This window comes from Sapajus apella, unplaced genomic scaffold, assembly GCF_009761245.1.
Source record: "Sapajus apella isolate SASKATOON/1434 unplaced genomic scaffold, GSC_monkey_1.0 scaffold26, whole genome shotgun sequence".
In the NCBI taxonomy this organism is placed as follows: domain Eukaryota; kingdom Metazoa; phylum Chordata; class Mammalia; order Primates; family Cebidae; genus Sapajus; species Sapajus apella.
In genome coordinates, this window is record NW_022436966.1 from 5,327,027 (window position 1) to 5,345,940 (window position 18,914).

Below are 18,914 nucleotides of genomic sequence, written 5' to 3' on the forward strand. Positions count from 1 at the left end.
GTTTTTTTTTTTTTTTTTTTTTTTTTTTTTTGAGACAGAGTTTTGCTCTTGTTGCCCAGGCTGGAGAGCAATGGCACGATCTTGGCTACTGCAACCGCTGCCTCTTGGGTTCAAGCAATTCTCCTCCCTCAGCCTCCGGAGTAGTTGGGATTACAGGTATGCACCACCACTCCCGGCCAATTTTTAAAAATATTTTTAATAGTGACGGGGTTTCTCCATATTGGTCAGGCTGGTCTTCAGCTCCTGACCTTGAGTGATCCACCCGCCTCGGCCTCCCGAAGTGCCAGGATTACAGGAGTGAGCCAATGCACCCAGCCAGGAGCATTTTTAAAATAAACATCTTTATTACTAATATCTATACTGCGCTGTAGTTACAAATAAACCCCAGAATCTCAGTGGCTTAACCTAACAGAAGTTTTTCAAGCTGAAGTTTCAAAGTGGATTTGTAGGAACTGTTCTCTTTGGTGACTCCTCAGTGATCCAGACTCCCTTGTCTTGGAAAGCCACCATCTCTAATGCATGTTCCCAAGATCACTGAGGAAGAGGGAAGTCCAAGGACCTGCAGGCAGTGCTTTTATTTGCCTTGGCCCACAGATGATTTATATCACTTGTGCTCATATTTAATATTTATGGGCCAGAACTAGTTATGTAGCACAATCAAACTGCCACTGTTTGGGGCTGAAAAGTATAGCTTTCCATATTTTATGGAAGAAGAGACATACAAGGCACACAACATTCATTAAACCCATTTTTTTTTTCTTTTTCTTTTTTGAACAATTAGAATCACCAAGTTTTTTGTTTTTCATATTTTAGGGAGGGGTGAGGGTGATTCTCTGACTGAACAGCACACTTCCAGAATAAAGAGTCTGTTGTCTGAAGTCTTTTTCTAATGTTTAAAATGTCTTCTTTTTGAGTTTGAAAAAGGTCTTTAAAATATGCCTTTGATAGAAGCTTAATGTTTGAAAGATTGGATGTTAATTTAGAATTAGTTCATTTGCTTGTATTAATATCCCAGTAAGCTTTTTTTTTTTTTCCCCTGTAAATACTTAGGCTAGACCATTGGTCTGGTTACTTACCATATCCAATTTGATGGTAGCCTGTTAATGAAATATTGCATCAAGGGCATGTTCCTTTTGCCATCCCTTTAAAAAATATAGGATTGTCCCTTTATGATTTTCCACTACAATACAGATTTTAGTTTTATTTGGTTGCTGTTAGCTCTTAGGGTTAGGAATTAAGTCTAAAAACCACTAATTAATTGATATATAAAATAACATTCATAAGTTAGTATTTGCTAATACAAGATAAGGACTTGGTTTTTTTTTTGTTTGTTTGTTTTTTTTGAGACAGAGTCTTGCTCTGTTACCTAGGCTGGAGTGCTGGAGTGCAGTGGCATGATCTCAGCTCACTGCAACTTCCACCTCCCAGTTTCAAGCGATTCTCCTGCTTCAGCTTCCTAAGTAGCTGGGACTACAGGCACATGCCACTATGCCTGGCTAATTTTTCGTATTTTTAGTAGACACGGTTTCACTATGTTAGCCAGGTGGGTCTCAATCTCCTGACCTCGTGATCTGCCCACCTCAGCCTCCCAAAGCTCTGGGATTACAGGCATGAGCCACGGTGCCTGGCCAGGACTTCATAACTCTAAGTCCTTGTTCACACTGTTCATATACATTGTAGTTTTATTAATTTAGTCGTATCTGCTCTACTCTTTCCTCACCCACTTTCGCCTACATTTTCAAATACTAATTTCTTTATATTTTCCTAGCAACTTCATTCCCTTAATTATTTCGGTTGTCTTCTGTACACTCCCATGTTTGTTGGTGTGGGAACCAGGATTTCATGTTATATTACCAAAGGTATTCAGCATCATTCAGACTTTCTAGTATGTAGAAACTGTAAAACTCACAAGTACATATCTCAAATTCCTTGCAGTCGGAGTTCTTAATGTTACTCTATTTCTGCCACAGATATACTCGTGAGATTTGGAAGGTAGAAGTGAGTGGGAGTTTGTTCTTTTCCTATTTTTACTGCTTCTGCTGGTAGGATTCTGGTCGTGATATGGATTTGTATGGCGTGTGTGATGTTCTGGAGCCAGAAGCTTTCAGATTTACTATACACCTTCCTTATGGACAGGGAATACAGGTTGAGTATCCCTTATCCAAAAATCTTGAGACCAGAAATGTTTTGGGTTTTGAATTTTTTGGGGTTTTGGAATACAGGTATACCTCATTTATTTATTTTTTAACTTTTATTTTAGGTTTATGGGTATATGTGCAGGTTTGTTCAACTGTTTGTCATGGGAATTTGGTATACAGATTATTTTGCCATCCAGGTAATAAGGATAGTAGCTGATAGTTCATTTTTTGATCCTCTCCCTCCTCCCACCCTCCACCATCAAGTAGGCCTTGATGTCTGTTGTTCCCATGTGTTCTTGTTGTTTAGATCCCAGTTAAAAGTGCGAAGATGCAGTATTTGGTTTTCTGTTCCTGTGTTTGCTTAGGATCATGGTGTCCAGCTGCATCTGTGTTGCTGCAGAAGATATGATCTCGTGTTTTTATGGCTGTGTTGTATACCATGGTGTATATGTAGCTCATTTTCTTTATCCAGTCTACTGTTGATGGGCATTTCGATTTATTCCATGTCTTTGCTGTTGTGAATAATGTAAATATATGTGTCCATGTGTCTTTATGGTAGAATGATTTATATTCATTTGGGTATATACCCAATAGTGGGATTGCTGGGTCAATTGGTAATTGTTTTAAGTTCTTTGAGGAATAGCGACATTGCTTCCCACAATGACTGAACTAATTTACATTCTTATCAGCAGTGTATAAGCGTTACCTTTTCTCTGCATCCTCACCAGCATCTGTTATTTTTTTTCTTTTTAGTAATAGCCATTCTGACTGGTATGAGACAGTATCTAATTTGGTTTTGATTTGCATTTCTCTGATGATTAGTGATGTTGAGAATTTTTTTTCATAAGATTATTGGCCGCATGTATGCCTTCTTTTGAAAAGTGTCTGTTCATGTCCTTTGCCCACTTTTTAATGGGTTATTTGGTTTTTGCTTGTAGGTTTAAATTCCTTAGAGATTCTGAATATTAGACCTTTGACAGCTTCATAGATTGCAAATGTTTTCTCCCATTCCATAGGTCCTCTGTTTACTCTGTTGATAATTTTTTTGGCAGAACCTCTTTAGTTTAATTAGGTCCGATTTGTCAGTTTTTGTCTTTGTTGCAATTGCTTTTGGCATCTTTGTCATGAAATCTTTGCCAGATCCTGTATCTAGAATGGTATTTTCTAGCTTATGTTCCAGGGTTTCTACAGTTTTAGGTTTTACTTTTAAGTCTTTTGTCTATCTTGAGTTGATTTTTGTATATGGCATAAGGAAAGGGGTCCAATTTCAATCTCCTGCATATGGCTTGTCAGTTATCCCAGCGCCACTTATTGAATAGGGGAGTCCTTTCCCTATTGATTGTTATAGTCAGCTTTGTTGAAGATCAGATGGTTGTTTGTGTGCAACATTATTTCTGGGCTCTCTATTCTGTTCCATTGATCTATGTATCTTTTTTGTACCAGTACCATGCAGTTTTAGTTACTGTAGCCTTTGCAGTATAGTTTGAAGTCAGGTAGTGTGATGTCTCCAGCTTTATTCTTTCTGCTTAGGATTGCCTTGGCTGTTTGGGTTCTTTTGGTTCCATATGGATTTTAAAAGATTTTTTTCTAATTCTGTGATGAATGTCATTGGTAGTTAAATAGAAATAGCATTGAATTTGTAAATTGCTTTCGGTAGTATGCAGGTGTATCTCATTGTATTGTGCTTTGACTTATTGCACTTTGCAGATAATTGTGTTTCTTACAAACTGAAGGTTTATGATAACCCTATGCTGAGCAAGTCTGTCTCTCCCATTTTCCCAGCAGCATGTAATCACTTCCTGTCTCTGTGTCGCATTTTGGTACTTTTTATTACCAAATATAATCAATATTTCATACTTTTTCATTACTTTATGGTGGTCTGTGGTTAGTAGTCTTTGATGTTACTGTTGTAATTATTTTGGGGCAGCATGAACAGTGTCCATATAAGATGGTGAACTTAGTCCAGTTGTCTGTGTTCTGACTGCTGTACTGACTGGCCATTCCGCCAACTCTCTTCCGTTCTTTAGGCCTTCCTATTCCCTAATTCAACAGTATTGAAATTAGACCAGTTAATAACCCTACGCTACCCTCCAATTGTTCAAGTGAGAAAAAATTACACATCTTTAATTTTAAATCGGAGGTTAGAAATGATTAAACTTACTGAGGAAGATGTGTTGAAAACCCAGATAGGCTAAAATCTAGGCCTCTTGTGCCACACAGTTAGCCAAGATATGAATGCAAAGGAAAAGTTCTTAAAGGGAATTAACAGTGCTAACTCCAGCAAACAAACAAATGATAAGAAAATGAAACAGCCTTTTTGCAGATATGGGGAAAGTTTTATGGTCTGGATAGAAGGTCAAACCAGCCACAACATTCCCTTAAGCCAAAGCCTAGTACAGAGCAAAGCCCTAACTCTTCAATTCTATGAAGGATAAGAGAGGTGGGGGAAGCTACAGAAGGAAAGTTTGAAGCTAGTGGAGGTTGGTTCTTCAAGTTTAAGGGGATAAGCCGTCACCATAACTTTCAAGGTGAAGCAGCAAGTGCTGATGGAGAAGCTGCGGCAAGTTATCCAGATGAAGGTGGCACTGACTTTCCTCTTGGGACCAGTGCAACTGATGACTTTAAGTTACAGCCAGTGCTCAAGCTAAATCTACTCTGCCTGTGCTCCATAAATGGAAAAACAAAGCCTAAATGACAGCAGAACTGTTTGCAGCATGGTTTACTGAATATTTTAAGCTCACTGTTGACACTTACCTTTCAGAAAAAAAGATTTCTTTCTTTTTTTTTTATTGCATTTTAGGTTTTGGGGTACATGTGAAGAACATGCAAGATTGTTGCATGGGTACACACGTGGCAGCATAATTTGCTGCCTTCCTGATTTCCTGAAAAAGATTTCTTTCAAAATATTGCTGCTCATTGACAATGCAGCTAGTCACCCAAGGGGTCTGACGATGGAGATAAACATAGAGACTGTAACGTTTTCATGCCTGCTAACATGACATTCATTCTATAGCCCATGGAGTAAGGACTAATTTCGACTTTCAAGTCTTTCTACTTAAGAAGTACATTTTATAATGCTGTAGCTGCCTTAGATAGTCATTCCTCTCATGGATCTGGGCAAAGTAAATTAAAAACATTCTGGAAGGGGCTAGGCGCAGTGGCTCACACTTGTAATCCCATACTTTGGGAGGCCAAGGTGGGTGGATCACCTGAGGTCAGGAGTTTGAGACCAGCCTGGTCAACAGAGTGAAACCCCATCTCTACCAAAAATACTAAAATTAGCCGGGGATGCTGGCACATGCCTGTATTCCCGGCTACTTGGGTGGCTGAGGTATAAGAATGGTTTGAACCTCTCAGGTGGAGGTTGCAGTGAGCAGATTTCACACCACTGCACTCCAGCCTGGGAGACAGTGAGAGACCTTGTCTCAAAACAAAATAAAAAAATAAAAATAAAAAAAAACCTGGAAAGGATTCACTATTCTGAGTTTGCCATTAAGAACATTCTTGATTCATGGGAAGTCAAAATATCAATATAAACAAGAGTTTGAAAGAAGCTGATTTCAGTCCTCACGGATGATTTTGAGGGGTTCAGGGCTTTCATGGAGAAAATAACTGCAGATGTGATAGAAGGAGCAAAAGAACTAGAATTGGAAGTGGAGCCTAAAAATGTGGCTGATTTGCTGCAATCTAACTTGAACAGATGAGGAGTTGCTTTTTATTGGTGAGTAAAGAAAGTGGTTTCTTGATACGGAATCTACTGGTGAAGATGTTGTGAACATTGTTGAAATGACAACAAAGGACTTAGAATATTCCATAAATTTGGCTGATAAAGCGGCAGCAGGGTTTGAAAAGATTGACTCCAATTTTAAAAGAAGCTCTACTGTGGGTAAAATGCTATCAAACAGCATTGCATGTTATAGAGAAATATCTTATGAAAGTAAGAGTCAAACGATATAGCAAAACTTTATTGCTGTCTTATTTTAAGAAATTGTCACAGCCACCCCAATTAACATTGAAGTGAAATTTACCAGTAGCAAAACGATTAGAACTCACTGAAGGCTCAGATGATCCTTAGCATTTTTTAGCAATAAAGTATTTTAAAATTAAGATATATATATATTGTTTTTTAGGCATAATGTTATTGCACACTTTATAGACAGCGGTAATATGTAAACTTTTATATGCACTGGAAAACAAAAAAAATTCACGTGGTTCACTTTATTCACTTTATTATGGTGATCTAGAAGCATTATATATACTGACTGAGCATCCCAAATCTAAACATCTGAGATCCAAAATGCAGCATTTCTTTTGCATACCATGTCAACATTCATATTTCAGAACATTTTGGATTTCAGATTTTTAGATTTGGGATGGTCAACCTGTATGTTTTTTGATGGCCTCATTTTGTAATGTGGCATTGTGAGTCATTTTTAAACTTAAAAAAATGGTGATATATATGACCAATTATCCATAATCTTTCCATCCCAATCACTATTTATTTACATTTTATTTTGCTATTTCCTCCCAGACTTTCTTTTTTTTTTTTTTTTTTTTTTTTTTCAGAGCCTTGTTCTGTCACCCAGGCTGGAGGGCAGTGGTATGATCTCGGCTCACTGCAACCTCTGCCTCCTGGGTTCAAGCAATTCTCATGCCATAGCTTCCGAAGAAGCTGAGATTACAGGTGAGCGCCACCATACCCAGCTCATTTCTGTATTTTCAGTAGAGACGGGTTTTCACCATGTTGGTCAGGCTAGTCTTGAACTCCTGGCCTCTAGCAGTCCACGTGCCTTGGCATCCCAAAGTGCTGGGATTACAGGCATGAGCCACTGCACCCAGCATTTTTATGAATTTTTAATAGAATTAGGATTGTATGAAGACATGTATGTTTCTGTTTTAAAACATGAAATAAAATATTACATCTAGAATAGTGTTAGAATTGACCAAAACTAGACCTGTTTACCACCCTGTAGACCAGAAATGTTGGTAAACTACTGCCTGCCAGCAGTTTTTATTAATAAAACATAGGCATTGGAACATAGCCATGCCCATTTTTCTGTTTCCTGTGCTACAGTGGCAGAGTTGAGTAATTGCAACAGGGAGTATATGGTCAACAAAGCTTGAAATATTTACCACCTGACCTTTTAGAAAAAAACTTTTTGAACCTTCTTGTAGACTATAATGGCCTTCTGGACTTGAGAACTATTACTTGTGTCACTGCTGCACAGCTAACTTATCTCCAAAATCTGGTCAAGACAGAAGCTACAAACTGGTACTCTGGGTATTATGTAGATCTGTAATACCTGACTCTGGTAAAGTCAGTGAGTCTCGGGGGGGTGGGGGTGGGGGGGGGGTGGGTGTGTGGGTGTGTGTGTCTCAGTTTTGCTCTGTGTGTGTGTGTGTGTGTGTGTGTCAAGAGTTTTGCTGTGTGTGTGTGTGAGAGTTTTGCTCCGTGTGTGTGTGTGTGTGTGTGTGTGTGTGTGTGTGTGTGTGTCAGAGTTTTGCTCTGGTTGCCCAGGCTGGAGTGCAGTAGCACAGTCTTGGCTCACTGCAGCCTCCACCTCTCAGGTTCAAGAGATTCTTCTGTCTCAACCTCCCAGCAGGCACCCACCATCATGCCTGGCTAATTCAAATTTTTGTATTTTTACTAGAGATGAGGTTTCACCTTGTTGGATAGGCTGGTCTCAAACACCTGATCCCAGGTGATCTGCCTGCCTTGGCCTCCTAAAGTGCTGAGATTACAGGCATGAGCCACTGTGCCTGGTAATGAGTCAGTTTTATAGTGTCTCTAGAATTCAGAGAGTTACGCTAAAAATTGAGCCTCTACTTACCGTTTAGTTTGAGCACGTGACATGCATTATTCCTCCACTTGCTAATGGAAAGAAAGAGGTGCGGAGGTCTGTTGTTAGCTGGGCTTTAGGCTGCAATAGAGTTGGGAGTGGTTGTTGCTAGTATAACTCCAATGGAGTTGAGGTACTAGGACATTAGTTTTTTATTTCTCAGCCAAGGAGCAGAGGTCTTGAGGGAACCATAGTTCCCAGATTTTTTTCTGCCTATTCTTTAAATCTGCGAATGAGGGCCAGAGAAAAATGTCTTAGGGCAAGAGGCAGATGGATGTTCCCTTATGTACATCTGGGGATGGCAAAAGTCAAAGTTTTTTATTTGTGTGGTAAGCTTTTGAAATAGATTTCATACACTGTTAAAGCTACCCTCTTCAGTTAATCCTCAGAACTTAGTAGTAAGTCTTCTTTCTTACCACTTTTATCTACACTTTAAGCTGTTGAGCCTTGTCACTAAAGATCTATACTTGTCATTGTTCAGCCAGCTGTGAATCCATCTAAATTATTTGTCTACTATATAGTTCTTTTTTCCTGTTTCCTGTTTGGTTCACTAGAATGTGATACACTTTTTTTTTTTTTTTTAAATCATATTTTACTTAGGGTTTGGATCAATTTCCCCATAATGACCTTGTCCACATTAAAACTGCCACTTTTTTATTCACCGACACATTGTATTTTTTTTTAAACTTTTTTTTTTTTTAAACAAAACCTCTTTACTATTGGAAGAGCTTAGTTTTATTTAGTTTTAGCTGTGAATAGTACTGTCATTTATAAGATTATTGAAATCAGTCCTTGACACACTTCACTATTCACTATTTATACTTTTCTATTTAGGTTAATTCCTGTTGTGTCTTCTCATCCTTTCCATGCCTAGCTCAAGTGAGTGTTCTCTGTTTGGCCTTATTCACTTGCCCCAGCCTCATGGCCTCTCAGCTTTTCTTCTTTCAGTGTAAAGTTGTGCTCCTTTTTAAAAAAGTTAATAGGACTCTAAATTATATGTTGTAACATACTGTATTCTTTCCTGTGCTGCATAGATAAGTAAGCACCTACCAAGTATGCACAGATTAGCCACTGGGAAAAAGGGAAATACATAGATGATACAGTATGAGTAAACTATTATGAGAACTAAAAACAAAGGTTCTAATGAAGAAAAATTACCTTTGGTTAAGGAAAAGCTTCATGGAAAGGGTGACATTTGAAAGCTGTGTAGGATTAGAATGTGGATTAATTCTTTCACATGTGTAGTTATTTCCTTCAGTCTTCTTATATGTTATCCACAATGTCAACATTCTACTCACACTTGCCTGCATTACTGCTTTTAATAAATGATTTTGCTCCTAACGCTTGAGAAAACTAGGGACTGAGAAAACTTGGGGGTTAAGTGTTGGCCCCATTTCCCCCTCACTTCTACATGCCACAAGAGAAACTTGCCTGATCTCACATTTAATCTTAACCTCCTTTCCTTCAGTATCAGGCCTCACTTACTCATGGTTAGCCCTTCCCCTGTGCTTTTGATCTTGTGCTGTCTCATCTCTAGGATCTTTGTTAAATTTCTTCTTTTTCCCATATGTCTTCAGCTTCTTCCTCTCTTCAGTTTATAAACACAGTCACCTTCTCTGTGATTTTGATTCTGCATTTATCTTGCAGTTTCTCTGTTCTTTCCCATATTTGAACCTCTTAAAGAAGAGCATATGCAATAAGCTTTATTTCCTCATTTCTGCTAATTTCTTGGCCTACTTCAATCTGGCTTTCAGCTGCTATAACTACACTGACACTACTATCAAGGTCATTATCAACACATCATCTGATTGCTACATCTGGATTGATTTTTAAAACTTACAAAATCACTTGTGACCTTTGGGGAAATTCGAACACTGATTATTTGATACCAAATAATTAATTTTTAGGTGTGATAATGTTATGGTGTATTATATTAAGAGTTTTTTTTATCTTTTAGAGATGATAACTGATTAGGCTGGATGCAGTGGCTCACCCTGTAATCCCAGCACTTTGAGAGGCCAAGATGGGTGGATCACCTGAGGTCAGGAGTTCAAGACCAGCTTGACCAACATGTTGAAATCCTGTCTCTACTAAAAATACAAAAAAATTAGCGGGGCATGGTGGTGAATGCCTGTAGTCCCAGCTAACTTGGGAGGCTGAGGCAGGAGAATCACTTGAACCCAGGAGACAGAGGTTGCAATGAGCTGAGATCGTGCCATTGTACTCTAGCCTGGGCAACAAAAGTGAAACTCTGTCTAACACACATACCAAAAAGATAATACTGGTTAGTTACAAGGAAATAATATGTCTGGGATTTGCTCTAAAATAACTGGGGTAGGATATAGATAAAATATTTCTCATGTTTAATGATTGAAACTGGATAATGAGCATATGGAATTTATTATACTCTTGTTCAATCTGTGTGTGTGTTTGAAACTTTCTGTTATTGAAAAGTTGGGGCTTTTTAAGTAAATGGAAAAAGGGAGAAGGAAGTAACTAAGTAAAATCAACAAGAAATAACTAGTTACAATTCAAATGGCACACAGACTTGTAAGTTTTAATAAGAATAAGGCTACTTAAGCTAATTTTCACGAGTAAAAGAACTGGGACTTTGACAGTGGGAGCATAATGCCTGGCATAAAGCAGATGCTGAGTGAGTATTGGTTGACTGGATCAGCTAGCAAGAGCCCAGAGCTGTATTACATAGAGAACTCGTTGGATAATTTTAAAGGCTGTACCTTTGGGAAAACCTGGTAGTTACTAGTCACCCCATTTGTTTTCATAAATAATAACCCACATTGGTATGGTGCTTACCATGTCCCAGGAACTATTCTAAGCACTTTATATACAGTAATTCTTTTAATCCTCACATTAGCCTCAGGAGGGGGGCACTATTACTTTCCCCATTGTACAGATGAGAAAATAGAAGCCGAGACCTTAAGTAACTGTCTTAAGTCACACAGCAGGTGAAGTAACAAAGCCATGATTTGATCTTAGGCAATCATCTTTCATAGTTGTGTTTTTAATCACAGTATTATATAGTCTTTCTTTAGTAAATCTTATAAGATTAATGTTATAATTGTCTACATGAGTAATTCTAGGCAAGACTAGATTTGTCTAAGACCATAGGTATTCTGAGATACATATATATATGTGTATATATATGTATTTTGGTCATTCAGTTCAGTGTTGGATTTTTATCAGATTTATTCTAGGCCATTGTGACTTTTTTTCTGTCTGTTGGCTAACCTCTCTGGACTAGGAAATGAGTACTCTGTTGGGGTGATTTGCTCAAAGTTGAGGCTTTAGTTCTAACTTGGCATGATAACTTGGAAAAGTGTTAAGATATTACTTTAGATAATTTAAGCAGAGGACTAGATTGGGGCACAGTTGAAAGTAAGAGTGGAAAATCAGATTCAACTAATTGTTGATAAAGCCGGTATAATTCTGAATGGTTTAGATAAAATTAGTAAACACCGGGGCTGTTTTGTAGACTAATCTTTTGATTTCTCTAAAAATGCCAAGGGACCTGGACAACTCATTAAAAAAAAAAAAAGAAAGATTTCTCATCTTTGTTTTGTTAGACGATCTCCTAAGAAGAGCTTGGCAGACTGAAGGAACCTCTCCCTTTGCATAATGAACTACCAGTAGAAACCTTTCTAGCCATTAGAACACTGTTTCTGTTTTTAGTAAACAATGTCACATTCAAGCAGTTTTGTTTCTGGTTTAAGTATTTATAGGTGATGTGAAAGTTTAAGCGTAATAATTTTACTTTGCTGTTAATGTCTCCTCTTAATGACGTCTCAGGGAGGTTTTCTGTTTTGTTTTGAAAACAGAAAATGTTTTCAGAGAAAAAGATTATCTGTAGTTAATTTTATTTCCTCCTTCATTTCAGCTTGTTTTGTTTTGTTTTTTTTTTATCTGTGGTTTTCTTTTTAATTATCTTAAGTCATATGATCACACATCATTTTTAAATTTGTGTATATATCCTCTACTTTAATCCCTTTAAGTTGGCAAAAGCACCATTCCCAATCACAAATACACAGCAGTTGTACAGTTTTGTTTCTGAATGGCTGTTTAAAGACAATCCTAAGTTATAACTTAGTTTGACTTATATTGTAAAGAATCCGAGAGTGAAGTTTAATTGGCTACTATTTTAAAAGCATGTGACCTTATAGATCATCTATAAAATGTGTGAAGTGTTAAATAATTTTTGATATTACACATAAACCACACAAAATGCCTTTCAATAAGTAAAAGGAACCATTTTAAATACAGGAAATTCTAATTAGATTGGCATAGTTAAGGCCAAAAATATAAAATAGCCATGCTACCCATTTATCTTCAACCCTTGCCTTTAAGAGGCAAATGAACCACAAAACACAGGTGAATCTTGCTTGGTTCTGAGACAGTGAAGGAATTTCCCCCATATTTAAATATATTCACATAACCAGTTATATAAATCTAAATATAAAACCAATCTCCAGTAAGTTTTAAGATAGCACTCACCATCTTTGCGAAAAATTTAACATTACTAACGAAGTCGAATCATATCTTTAGAAGGGGTAAACAGTGATAGAATTTACTAAATTGGAATTACTATTAAAATCCAAAAACTGAACATATTCATTTAACCACAAGCCAGTCTTAGTTTTAAATCAGGACTGCCCAACAAAATATTTTGTCAGTCATTCATGATGTAAATTCTGGTGTATGATATCTATTAAAGTATGGTACACATAAAAAAGTCATGAGACATTTGTTTTGTAATAAGTAAGGCAGTGGCCAATTATTACTCATTAGTAGCTTTTTTGAGATAAGCTATTAAGTCTTCCCTTTCTCCCTTCTTCTTAATGCCTACAAAAATCATTTTTGTTCCAGGGATATACTTCTTGGGATTCTCCAAATATTCCATCAGTGTATCCTCTCCCCAGATGATGCCTTTATTCTTATTGGCTTCAGTGTAAGTGAATCCAGAGGCCTGACCTGTCTTCCACCCAAAGATACCATGGAGATTAGGTCCAGTCTTGTGCTTGCCTCCCTTTTCCACGGTGTGACATTGGGAACACTTCTGAATAAAAATCCTCTTGACTTTCTCAACATCACCCATATTTAATTCTTTTTCGTCATTAGCGCAACAAAGGTTACTGCTCAGAAGCCAGACGTCCCACTCTCTCTGTTTTGTTTTTTGAGACAGAGTTTTGCTCTTGTTGCCCAGGCTGGATGCAGTGGCGCAATCTCGGCTCACTGCAACCTCCACCTCCTGGGTTCAAGCAATTCTCCTGCCTCAGCCCGAGTAGCTGGGATTACAGGCATGCACCACCACGCCTGGTTAATTTTGTATTTTTATTAGAGACAGGGTTTCACCATGTTGGCCAGGCTGGTCTCGATCTCCTGACCTCAGGTGATCCACCTACCTTGGCCTCCCAAAGTGCTGGGATTACAGGCATGAGCCACTGAGCCTGGCCCTAAAGTGCCATTTTTTTGTTAAAACATTGTATGCCATTAATTTTGAAATTGACTTGTGCATTTGTTGCTTTAGATTAACATCTTCATAAATGTATCGTACAGTTAATGTTTCTTAGACAATTTACTAGCTGTCATTTATCATTTACTTGGTAATTTAGTGATCAGAATTCTAATTTGTTTCACCTAGTCACTGAGAATTACTTATGCTTTGCCTGCTCTCAGTAAAGCAGGCAAGTTAGAATTAAGGAATGAAGAGAAGAACAAGCAGTTTTCTTAAGTATAGTACATAAACTTACATACTTTGGGTTACCTTGTTTTACTGTTAAAGACCTTTTTTAAAAATCCTGGCCAGGCATGGTGGCTCACACGTATAATCCCACCGCTTTGGGAGGCCAAGGCGGGCAGATCATGAGGTCAGGAGTCCAAGACCAGACTGGCTAACATAGTGAAATCCTGTCTCTACTAAAAAAAAGAAATACAAAAATTAGCCTGGCATGGTGGCTTGTGCCTGTAATCCCAGCTACTTGGGAGGCTGAGGTAGGAGAATTGCTTGAACTGGCATCCGGGAGCCGGAGGTTGCAGTGAGCCGAGATCACACCATTGCACTCCAACCTGGGCTACAGAGCAAGACTCCATCTCAAAAAAAAAAAAAAAAAAAAAAAAACCTTGGATTATCTGGTATATTTTAAATATCTCAAGTTTTTAGACAAGTAGTCTTCTTTAAGAAAAGTAAAGGACTGGCCAGGTGCGGTGGCACACACCTATAATCCCAGCACTTTGGGAGGATGAGGTGGGCCGATCACCTGAGGTGACCAGCCCGGCCAACATGGTGAAACCCTGTCTCTACTAAAAATACAAAAATTAGCTGGGTGTGGTGGCAGGCACCTGTAATCCCAGCTACTTGGGAGGTTGAGGCAGGAGAATCACTTGAACCTGGGAGGCAAAGGTTGTAGTGAGCCAAGGCTGTGCCATTGCACTCCAACTTGAGACAAAGCGAGACTCCATCTCAAAAAAAAAGAAAAGTAAAGGACTGGCTTTATTTTCTTCATTCACACTATCAAATTTTGGTATTGTAGCAGCACTAAGAAATTTGTGGTTTGAGTAATGAGGTTCATGACATACAGTAATTTGGTTAGCTGACACAAATTTGAATAATTTGAAGAAGTTAGTTACTTTAGCTAGTGAAAAAGCCTAGCTATCTGCCTAGCAAAAATAAAACTTCTTGGATTTTTCTCAGAATGTTACAGCAAAAGATAAAAGATACGGAAAAATGTGCAAGAAAACAGTGACTTGGAGAACACAGAATGATAGCGTCTGACTGAAAGAAATTTCAGGAACTGTATTAGATAAGACAGAAGGGGAAATAATCAGTGAAATAATAGGAGAAATTTCTCTTACTTGAAAAATTGAATCTTTCAGTTAAAAGGATTCTGATTGCTATGATTAGATGAAAGAACATCTATGTTTAGTCTCAACTTCTTTTGTAATTTTAAAACTTCGAAAAAAAAAAAAAAAAAAAAAAAAAAAGAACCCTAAAAGCCTCCAGACCCAGAAGCTGTTACCTAAAAAAAATAGGAGCCCTCTGACATTGGACTTCTTCACAGCAGCAGTAATTGGTAGAAAGCAATGGAGTACTACAAAATTCTGTGTTTCTAATCCAGAATTTGATACCAGCCAAATGATAACTCAAGTGTGAGAACAAAAAAAAGACATTTCCCGAAATTTAAGGACTTGGGAAGGTTAACTTACATAAGTTCTTGAATATGTACGCAGCAAAATGAAATAGGAGTTCAAGAAAGAGGATGAAATGAGACCCCAGAAACGAAATTCCTAATACACCAGTGAAAATCTCAGGATAACAACTATGCCGTAGGCCTAGAAAGCGATTGGTTCAAGTTCGAATGAGATGACAGGGTTGTCTGTGAAGAATGTTTTCAAGAAGAAGTAAAAGCCATTATATGAAATATGTGGTGGAATTTTTTAATGTTAAGATAAATTTCAGTGACAGAAAAAAAACTGAGGGATGCAGTATGAGATTCTTGGCAGTAAACCACATTAAGCTTTGGAGGAGCCATACGTGTAAGTACGTCTTGAATAATGGAGGCTGAAAGTAAAAGAAGACTTTTAAATATGCATTCGTTTGTGGAATTTTTTTTTTTTTTTTTTTTTTTTTTTTTTAAGGAAAATGGGGTGGGGAGTGGTTTGTCGTACAAAGCTAAAGAAAAATGCTGCTAACATTCAAATGCAACATCACATAGGAACAGTAGATAAAATAGGAGGAAGATCTGGAAAATGTGATGAAATGGGATGGGATTAGACTTAATTTATAGAACAAAGAAATGCTTTAGGAGCCAGATCTTTCGATGTTGTTGAACTAGGCAATATACATTTTAGGTTTTTTTTTTTTTTTTTTTTAAATAGTATGTCTTTAAGCAGGGTTATTAATAACAGTGAGACTACTCAAAGATATGTTTTTATGATGCCATAAATACATTTTTATTAACTTACTGTTTATCTTGATTTGAACCTTTTGAATAAGATGTATCATTGAACTATGCAGTACACATTTTGGTTTAAAAAAAAAAGCAATGTTTCTTAGCTTCCGAGATCAGACGAGATCGGGCGCGTTCAGGGTGGTATGGCCGTAGACATGTTTCTTAAGAAGGTTATTGATAACAGTGAGAATACTTGATGGTATATTTGTATGATATTATGAAAACATGCTTTTCATTAACTTACTGCCTGTATTTATTTGAACCATAGTGTGGATAAATCAAAAAGAGAAAAAGAATAATACACAGGCCTTCAGCAGGAAAAACGGTAATATACATGTTGAGAGAAGGGTTAGAAAGGACATCTTAGAAATACATGGTCTGATTTTTATCTACCTGGAGTGGGAAGACTCTTACTGTTCTCTTTTCTCCACATTTAGCCCAGAAATGCAGGTTGGGGAAATAGCAATGATGCATAGTATCTCTTAGCCTAAGGCTCGTTGGTGACTCTTCAGATGTAACATAGGAAAAGAAATTACATCAGAAAGTGTTTCAAGAAATCCCAGTCACCTCACTTTGTCATCAAGCTTTATAACATTGAGCAGCTTACCTAACTCTTTGGGTCTGTTTGTGCATCTTGAGTTTTTTGTCTTCTAGGTTTCTTGCAGCTTTTTACATTACGTGGCTTTTCTATGCTAGATTTTTCTCGTGAAGCTCACTAAGCTCTGAAAACAATTCTAAGAATGTATTTTTAGTATTGTTGTAAGTGTTTTGTGACATCTTTGGACATCATCCGTTGGGTGAGTTCTAGAGTGTTGGTCATTTTTAGTCATTTTTAAAAAATGTAGGGAGGAAGTCAGTGGTATGTGGTATTTATATTTTGAAGGAGTATTCTAGAAAAGAACACACAATCTCAATATCAGTAATGAAAGCACTGAAATCATTACAGATTCTTATAGATACTAAAAGAATAAGAGAATGTTATAAATAATTTTATGCCAATAAATTTCATACCTTAGATGAAACGGACAAATTGCTTGCAAAACAAATTACTAAAACTGACAATAAGAGGAAATAGAAAATCTTAGTAGCCTTTTATCAGTTAATAAAATTGATTTCTTATTTCAAAATCTTTTATTATTTTTTTTTTTTGAGACGGAGTTTCGCTCTTGTTACCCAGGCTGGAGTGCAATGGCGTGATCTCGGCTCACCGCAACCTCCGCCTCCTGGGTTCAGGCAATTCTCCTGCCTCAGCCTCCTGAGTAGCTGGGATTACAGGCACACGCCACCATGCCCAGCTGAATTTTTGTATTTTTAGTAGAGACGAGGTTTCACCATGTTGACCAGGATGGTCTCGATCTCTTGACCTCGTGATCCACCCGCCTCGGCCTCCCAAAGTGCTGGGATTACAGGCGTGAGCCACTGCGCCCGGCCTTCAAAATCTTTATACAAAGATAATACTAGGGCCAAACGGCTTTACTGGTAAATTCTATCACATTTAATGAAAAAGAAAGAAAGAAACCCAGTCTTATCTAGACTCTTAGAAAGTAGAAGCTAGCATTACCTTGATGGTAATACCAAAGACATTTTAAGAAAATCAATATGGAATATAAACCAGCATTATTTGAGAATATATGTACAAAAAATCATTTAGTATTTGCAAGTCAAATTCAGTGGTATGTAAAAAAGATGATACAACACAACCAAGGGGATTTTTATACCAGGAATGTGATTTTAACATTAAAAATTTAATGTAATTTACTATTTTGATAAAATAAAAGAAAAATAAATAAACAAAAACAAGGGCACTTCTTCAGCCCGATAATGGGCATCTATTAAAAAACCTTTGCTTTCTTCATACTCATATCTAATGGTGAAAGGCTAACTGGTTTCCACCTAAGATTGGGGAAAAAAGCAAGGTTTTTCACTCCTGACCACTTCTAATCAACATGGTATTGGAAGTCCTAATTACTACATGGTCAAGAAAAAGAAAAAGACATTGAGATTGGAAAGGAAGGATACATTTTTTTTTTTAATTCTCAGATGACGTGGTTTTATATATATAGCAAATGTTAAGTTACCAAAACTGATAAGTGGATTTGGCAAGTTCATAGGATACAAAGATAATATACCCAAACAATGTAATTTCTGTATAATAGTAAAGAACAATTAAAAATGAAATGGGCTGGGCACAGTGGCTCACACCTGTAATCCCAACACTTTGGGAGGCCAAGGAGGGTGGATCACCTGAGATCAGGAGTTTGAGACCAATCTGGCCAACATGGTGAAACCCCCGTCTCTACTAAAAAATGCAGAAATTAGCCAGGCATGGTGGCATGTACCAGTAATCCCAGCTACTCTGGAAGCTGAGGCAGGAGAATCGCTTGAACCTGGGAGGCAGAGGTTGCAGTGAGCCAAGATCATGCCACGGCATTCCAGCCTGGGTGACAGAACAAAACTCGATCTTAAAAAAAAAAAATGAAATAGACAAGTACTCTGTATAATAGTGTAAAATATTCAGGTATAAGTTTAGCCAAATTATGTGTTAAAATCTGTACACCAAATTACAAAACATTATTGAAACTTTAAAAGACCTAAACAAATGAAGATAAATATAACACACATTTGTAGATTAGAAGACTTGTTACAAAGATGTCAGTTCTACTCAGCCTTATCTATAGCTTCTTCAAGACCTTCCCAATCAAATTCTTAAGATTTTTAAAAAGTTACCAAACTAATGGTTAATTCCATGTGGAAATGCAGAGGTCTTAGAAGAGTTAGAGTTTTAAACAGAACAAGGTAAAGGGGCAGCTCCTGGATTTAAAGATTTATTAAAAAACAACACTGTGATATTCGCGTAAGGTAGACTAAAAATAAATCAATGAAACAGAATAGAGGGCCCAGACTCCAGACTTATTCATACACACACACACACACACACACACACACACACACACACACACACACACACACAC

At 37.4% G+C, this 18,914-nt stretch overlaps 2 protein-coding genes across 2 annotated transcripts in view; one reads left to right on the plus strand and one right to left on the minus strand.

The window, feature by feature from the left end:
• PPP3R1 (protein phosphatase 3 regulatory subunit B, alpha) overlaps positions 1–18,914 on the plus strand; it is a 74,124-nt gene that overhangs the window by 34,966 nt on the left and 20,244 nt on the right. The gene's annotated exons all lie outside the window — the stretch shown is intronic.
• On the minus strand, positions 12,128–13,174 carry LOC116560512 (cytochrome c-like). The gene has a single exon (XM_032291921.1). The coding sequence runs from the start codon at positions 13,086–13,088 to the stop codon at positions 12,771–12,773; it is 318 nt and encodes a 105-aa protein (XP_032147812.1). The 5' UTR covers positions 13,089–13,174; the 3' UTR covers positions 12,128–12,770.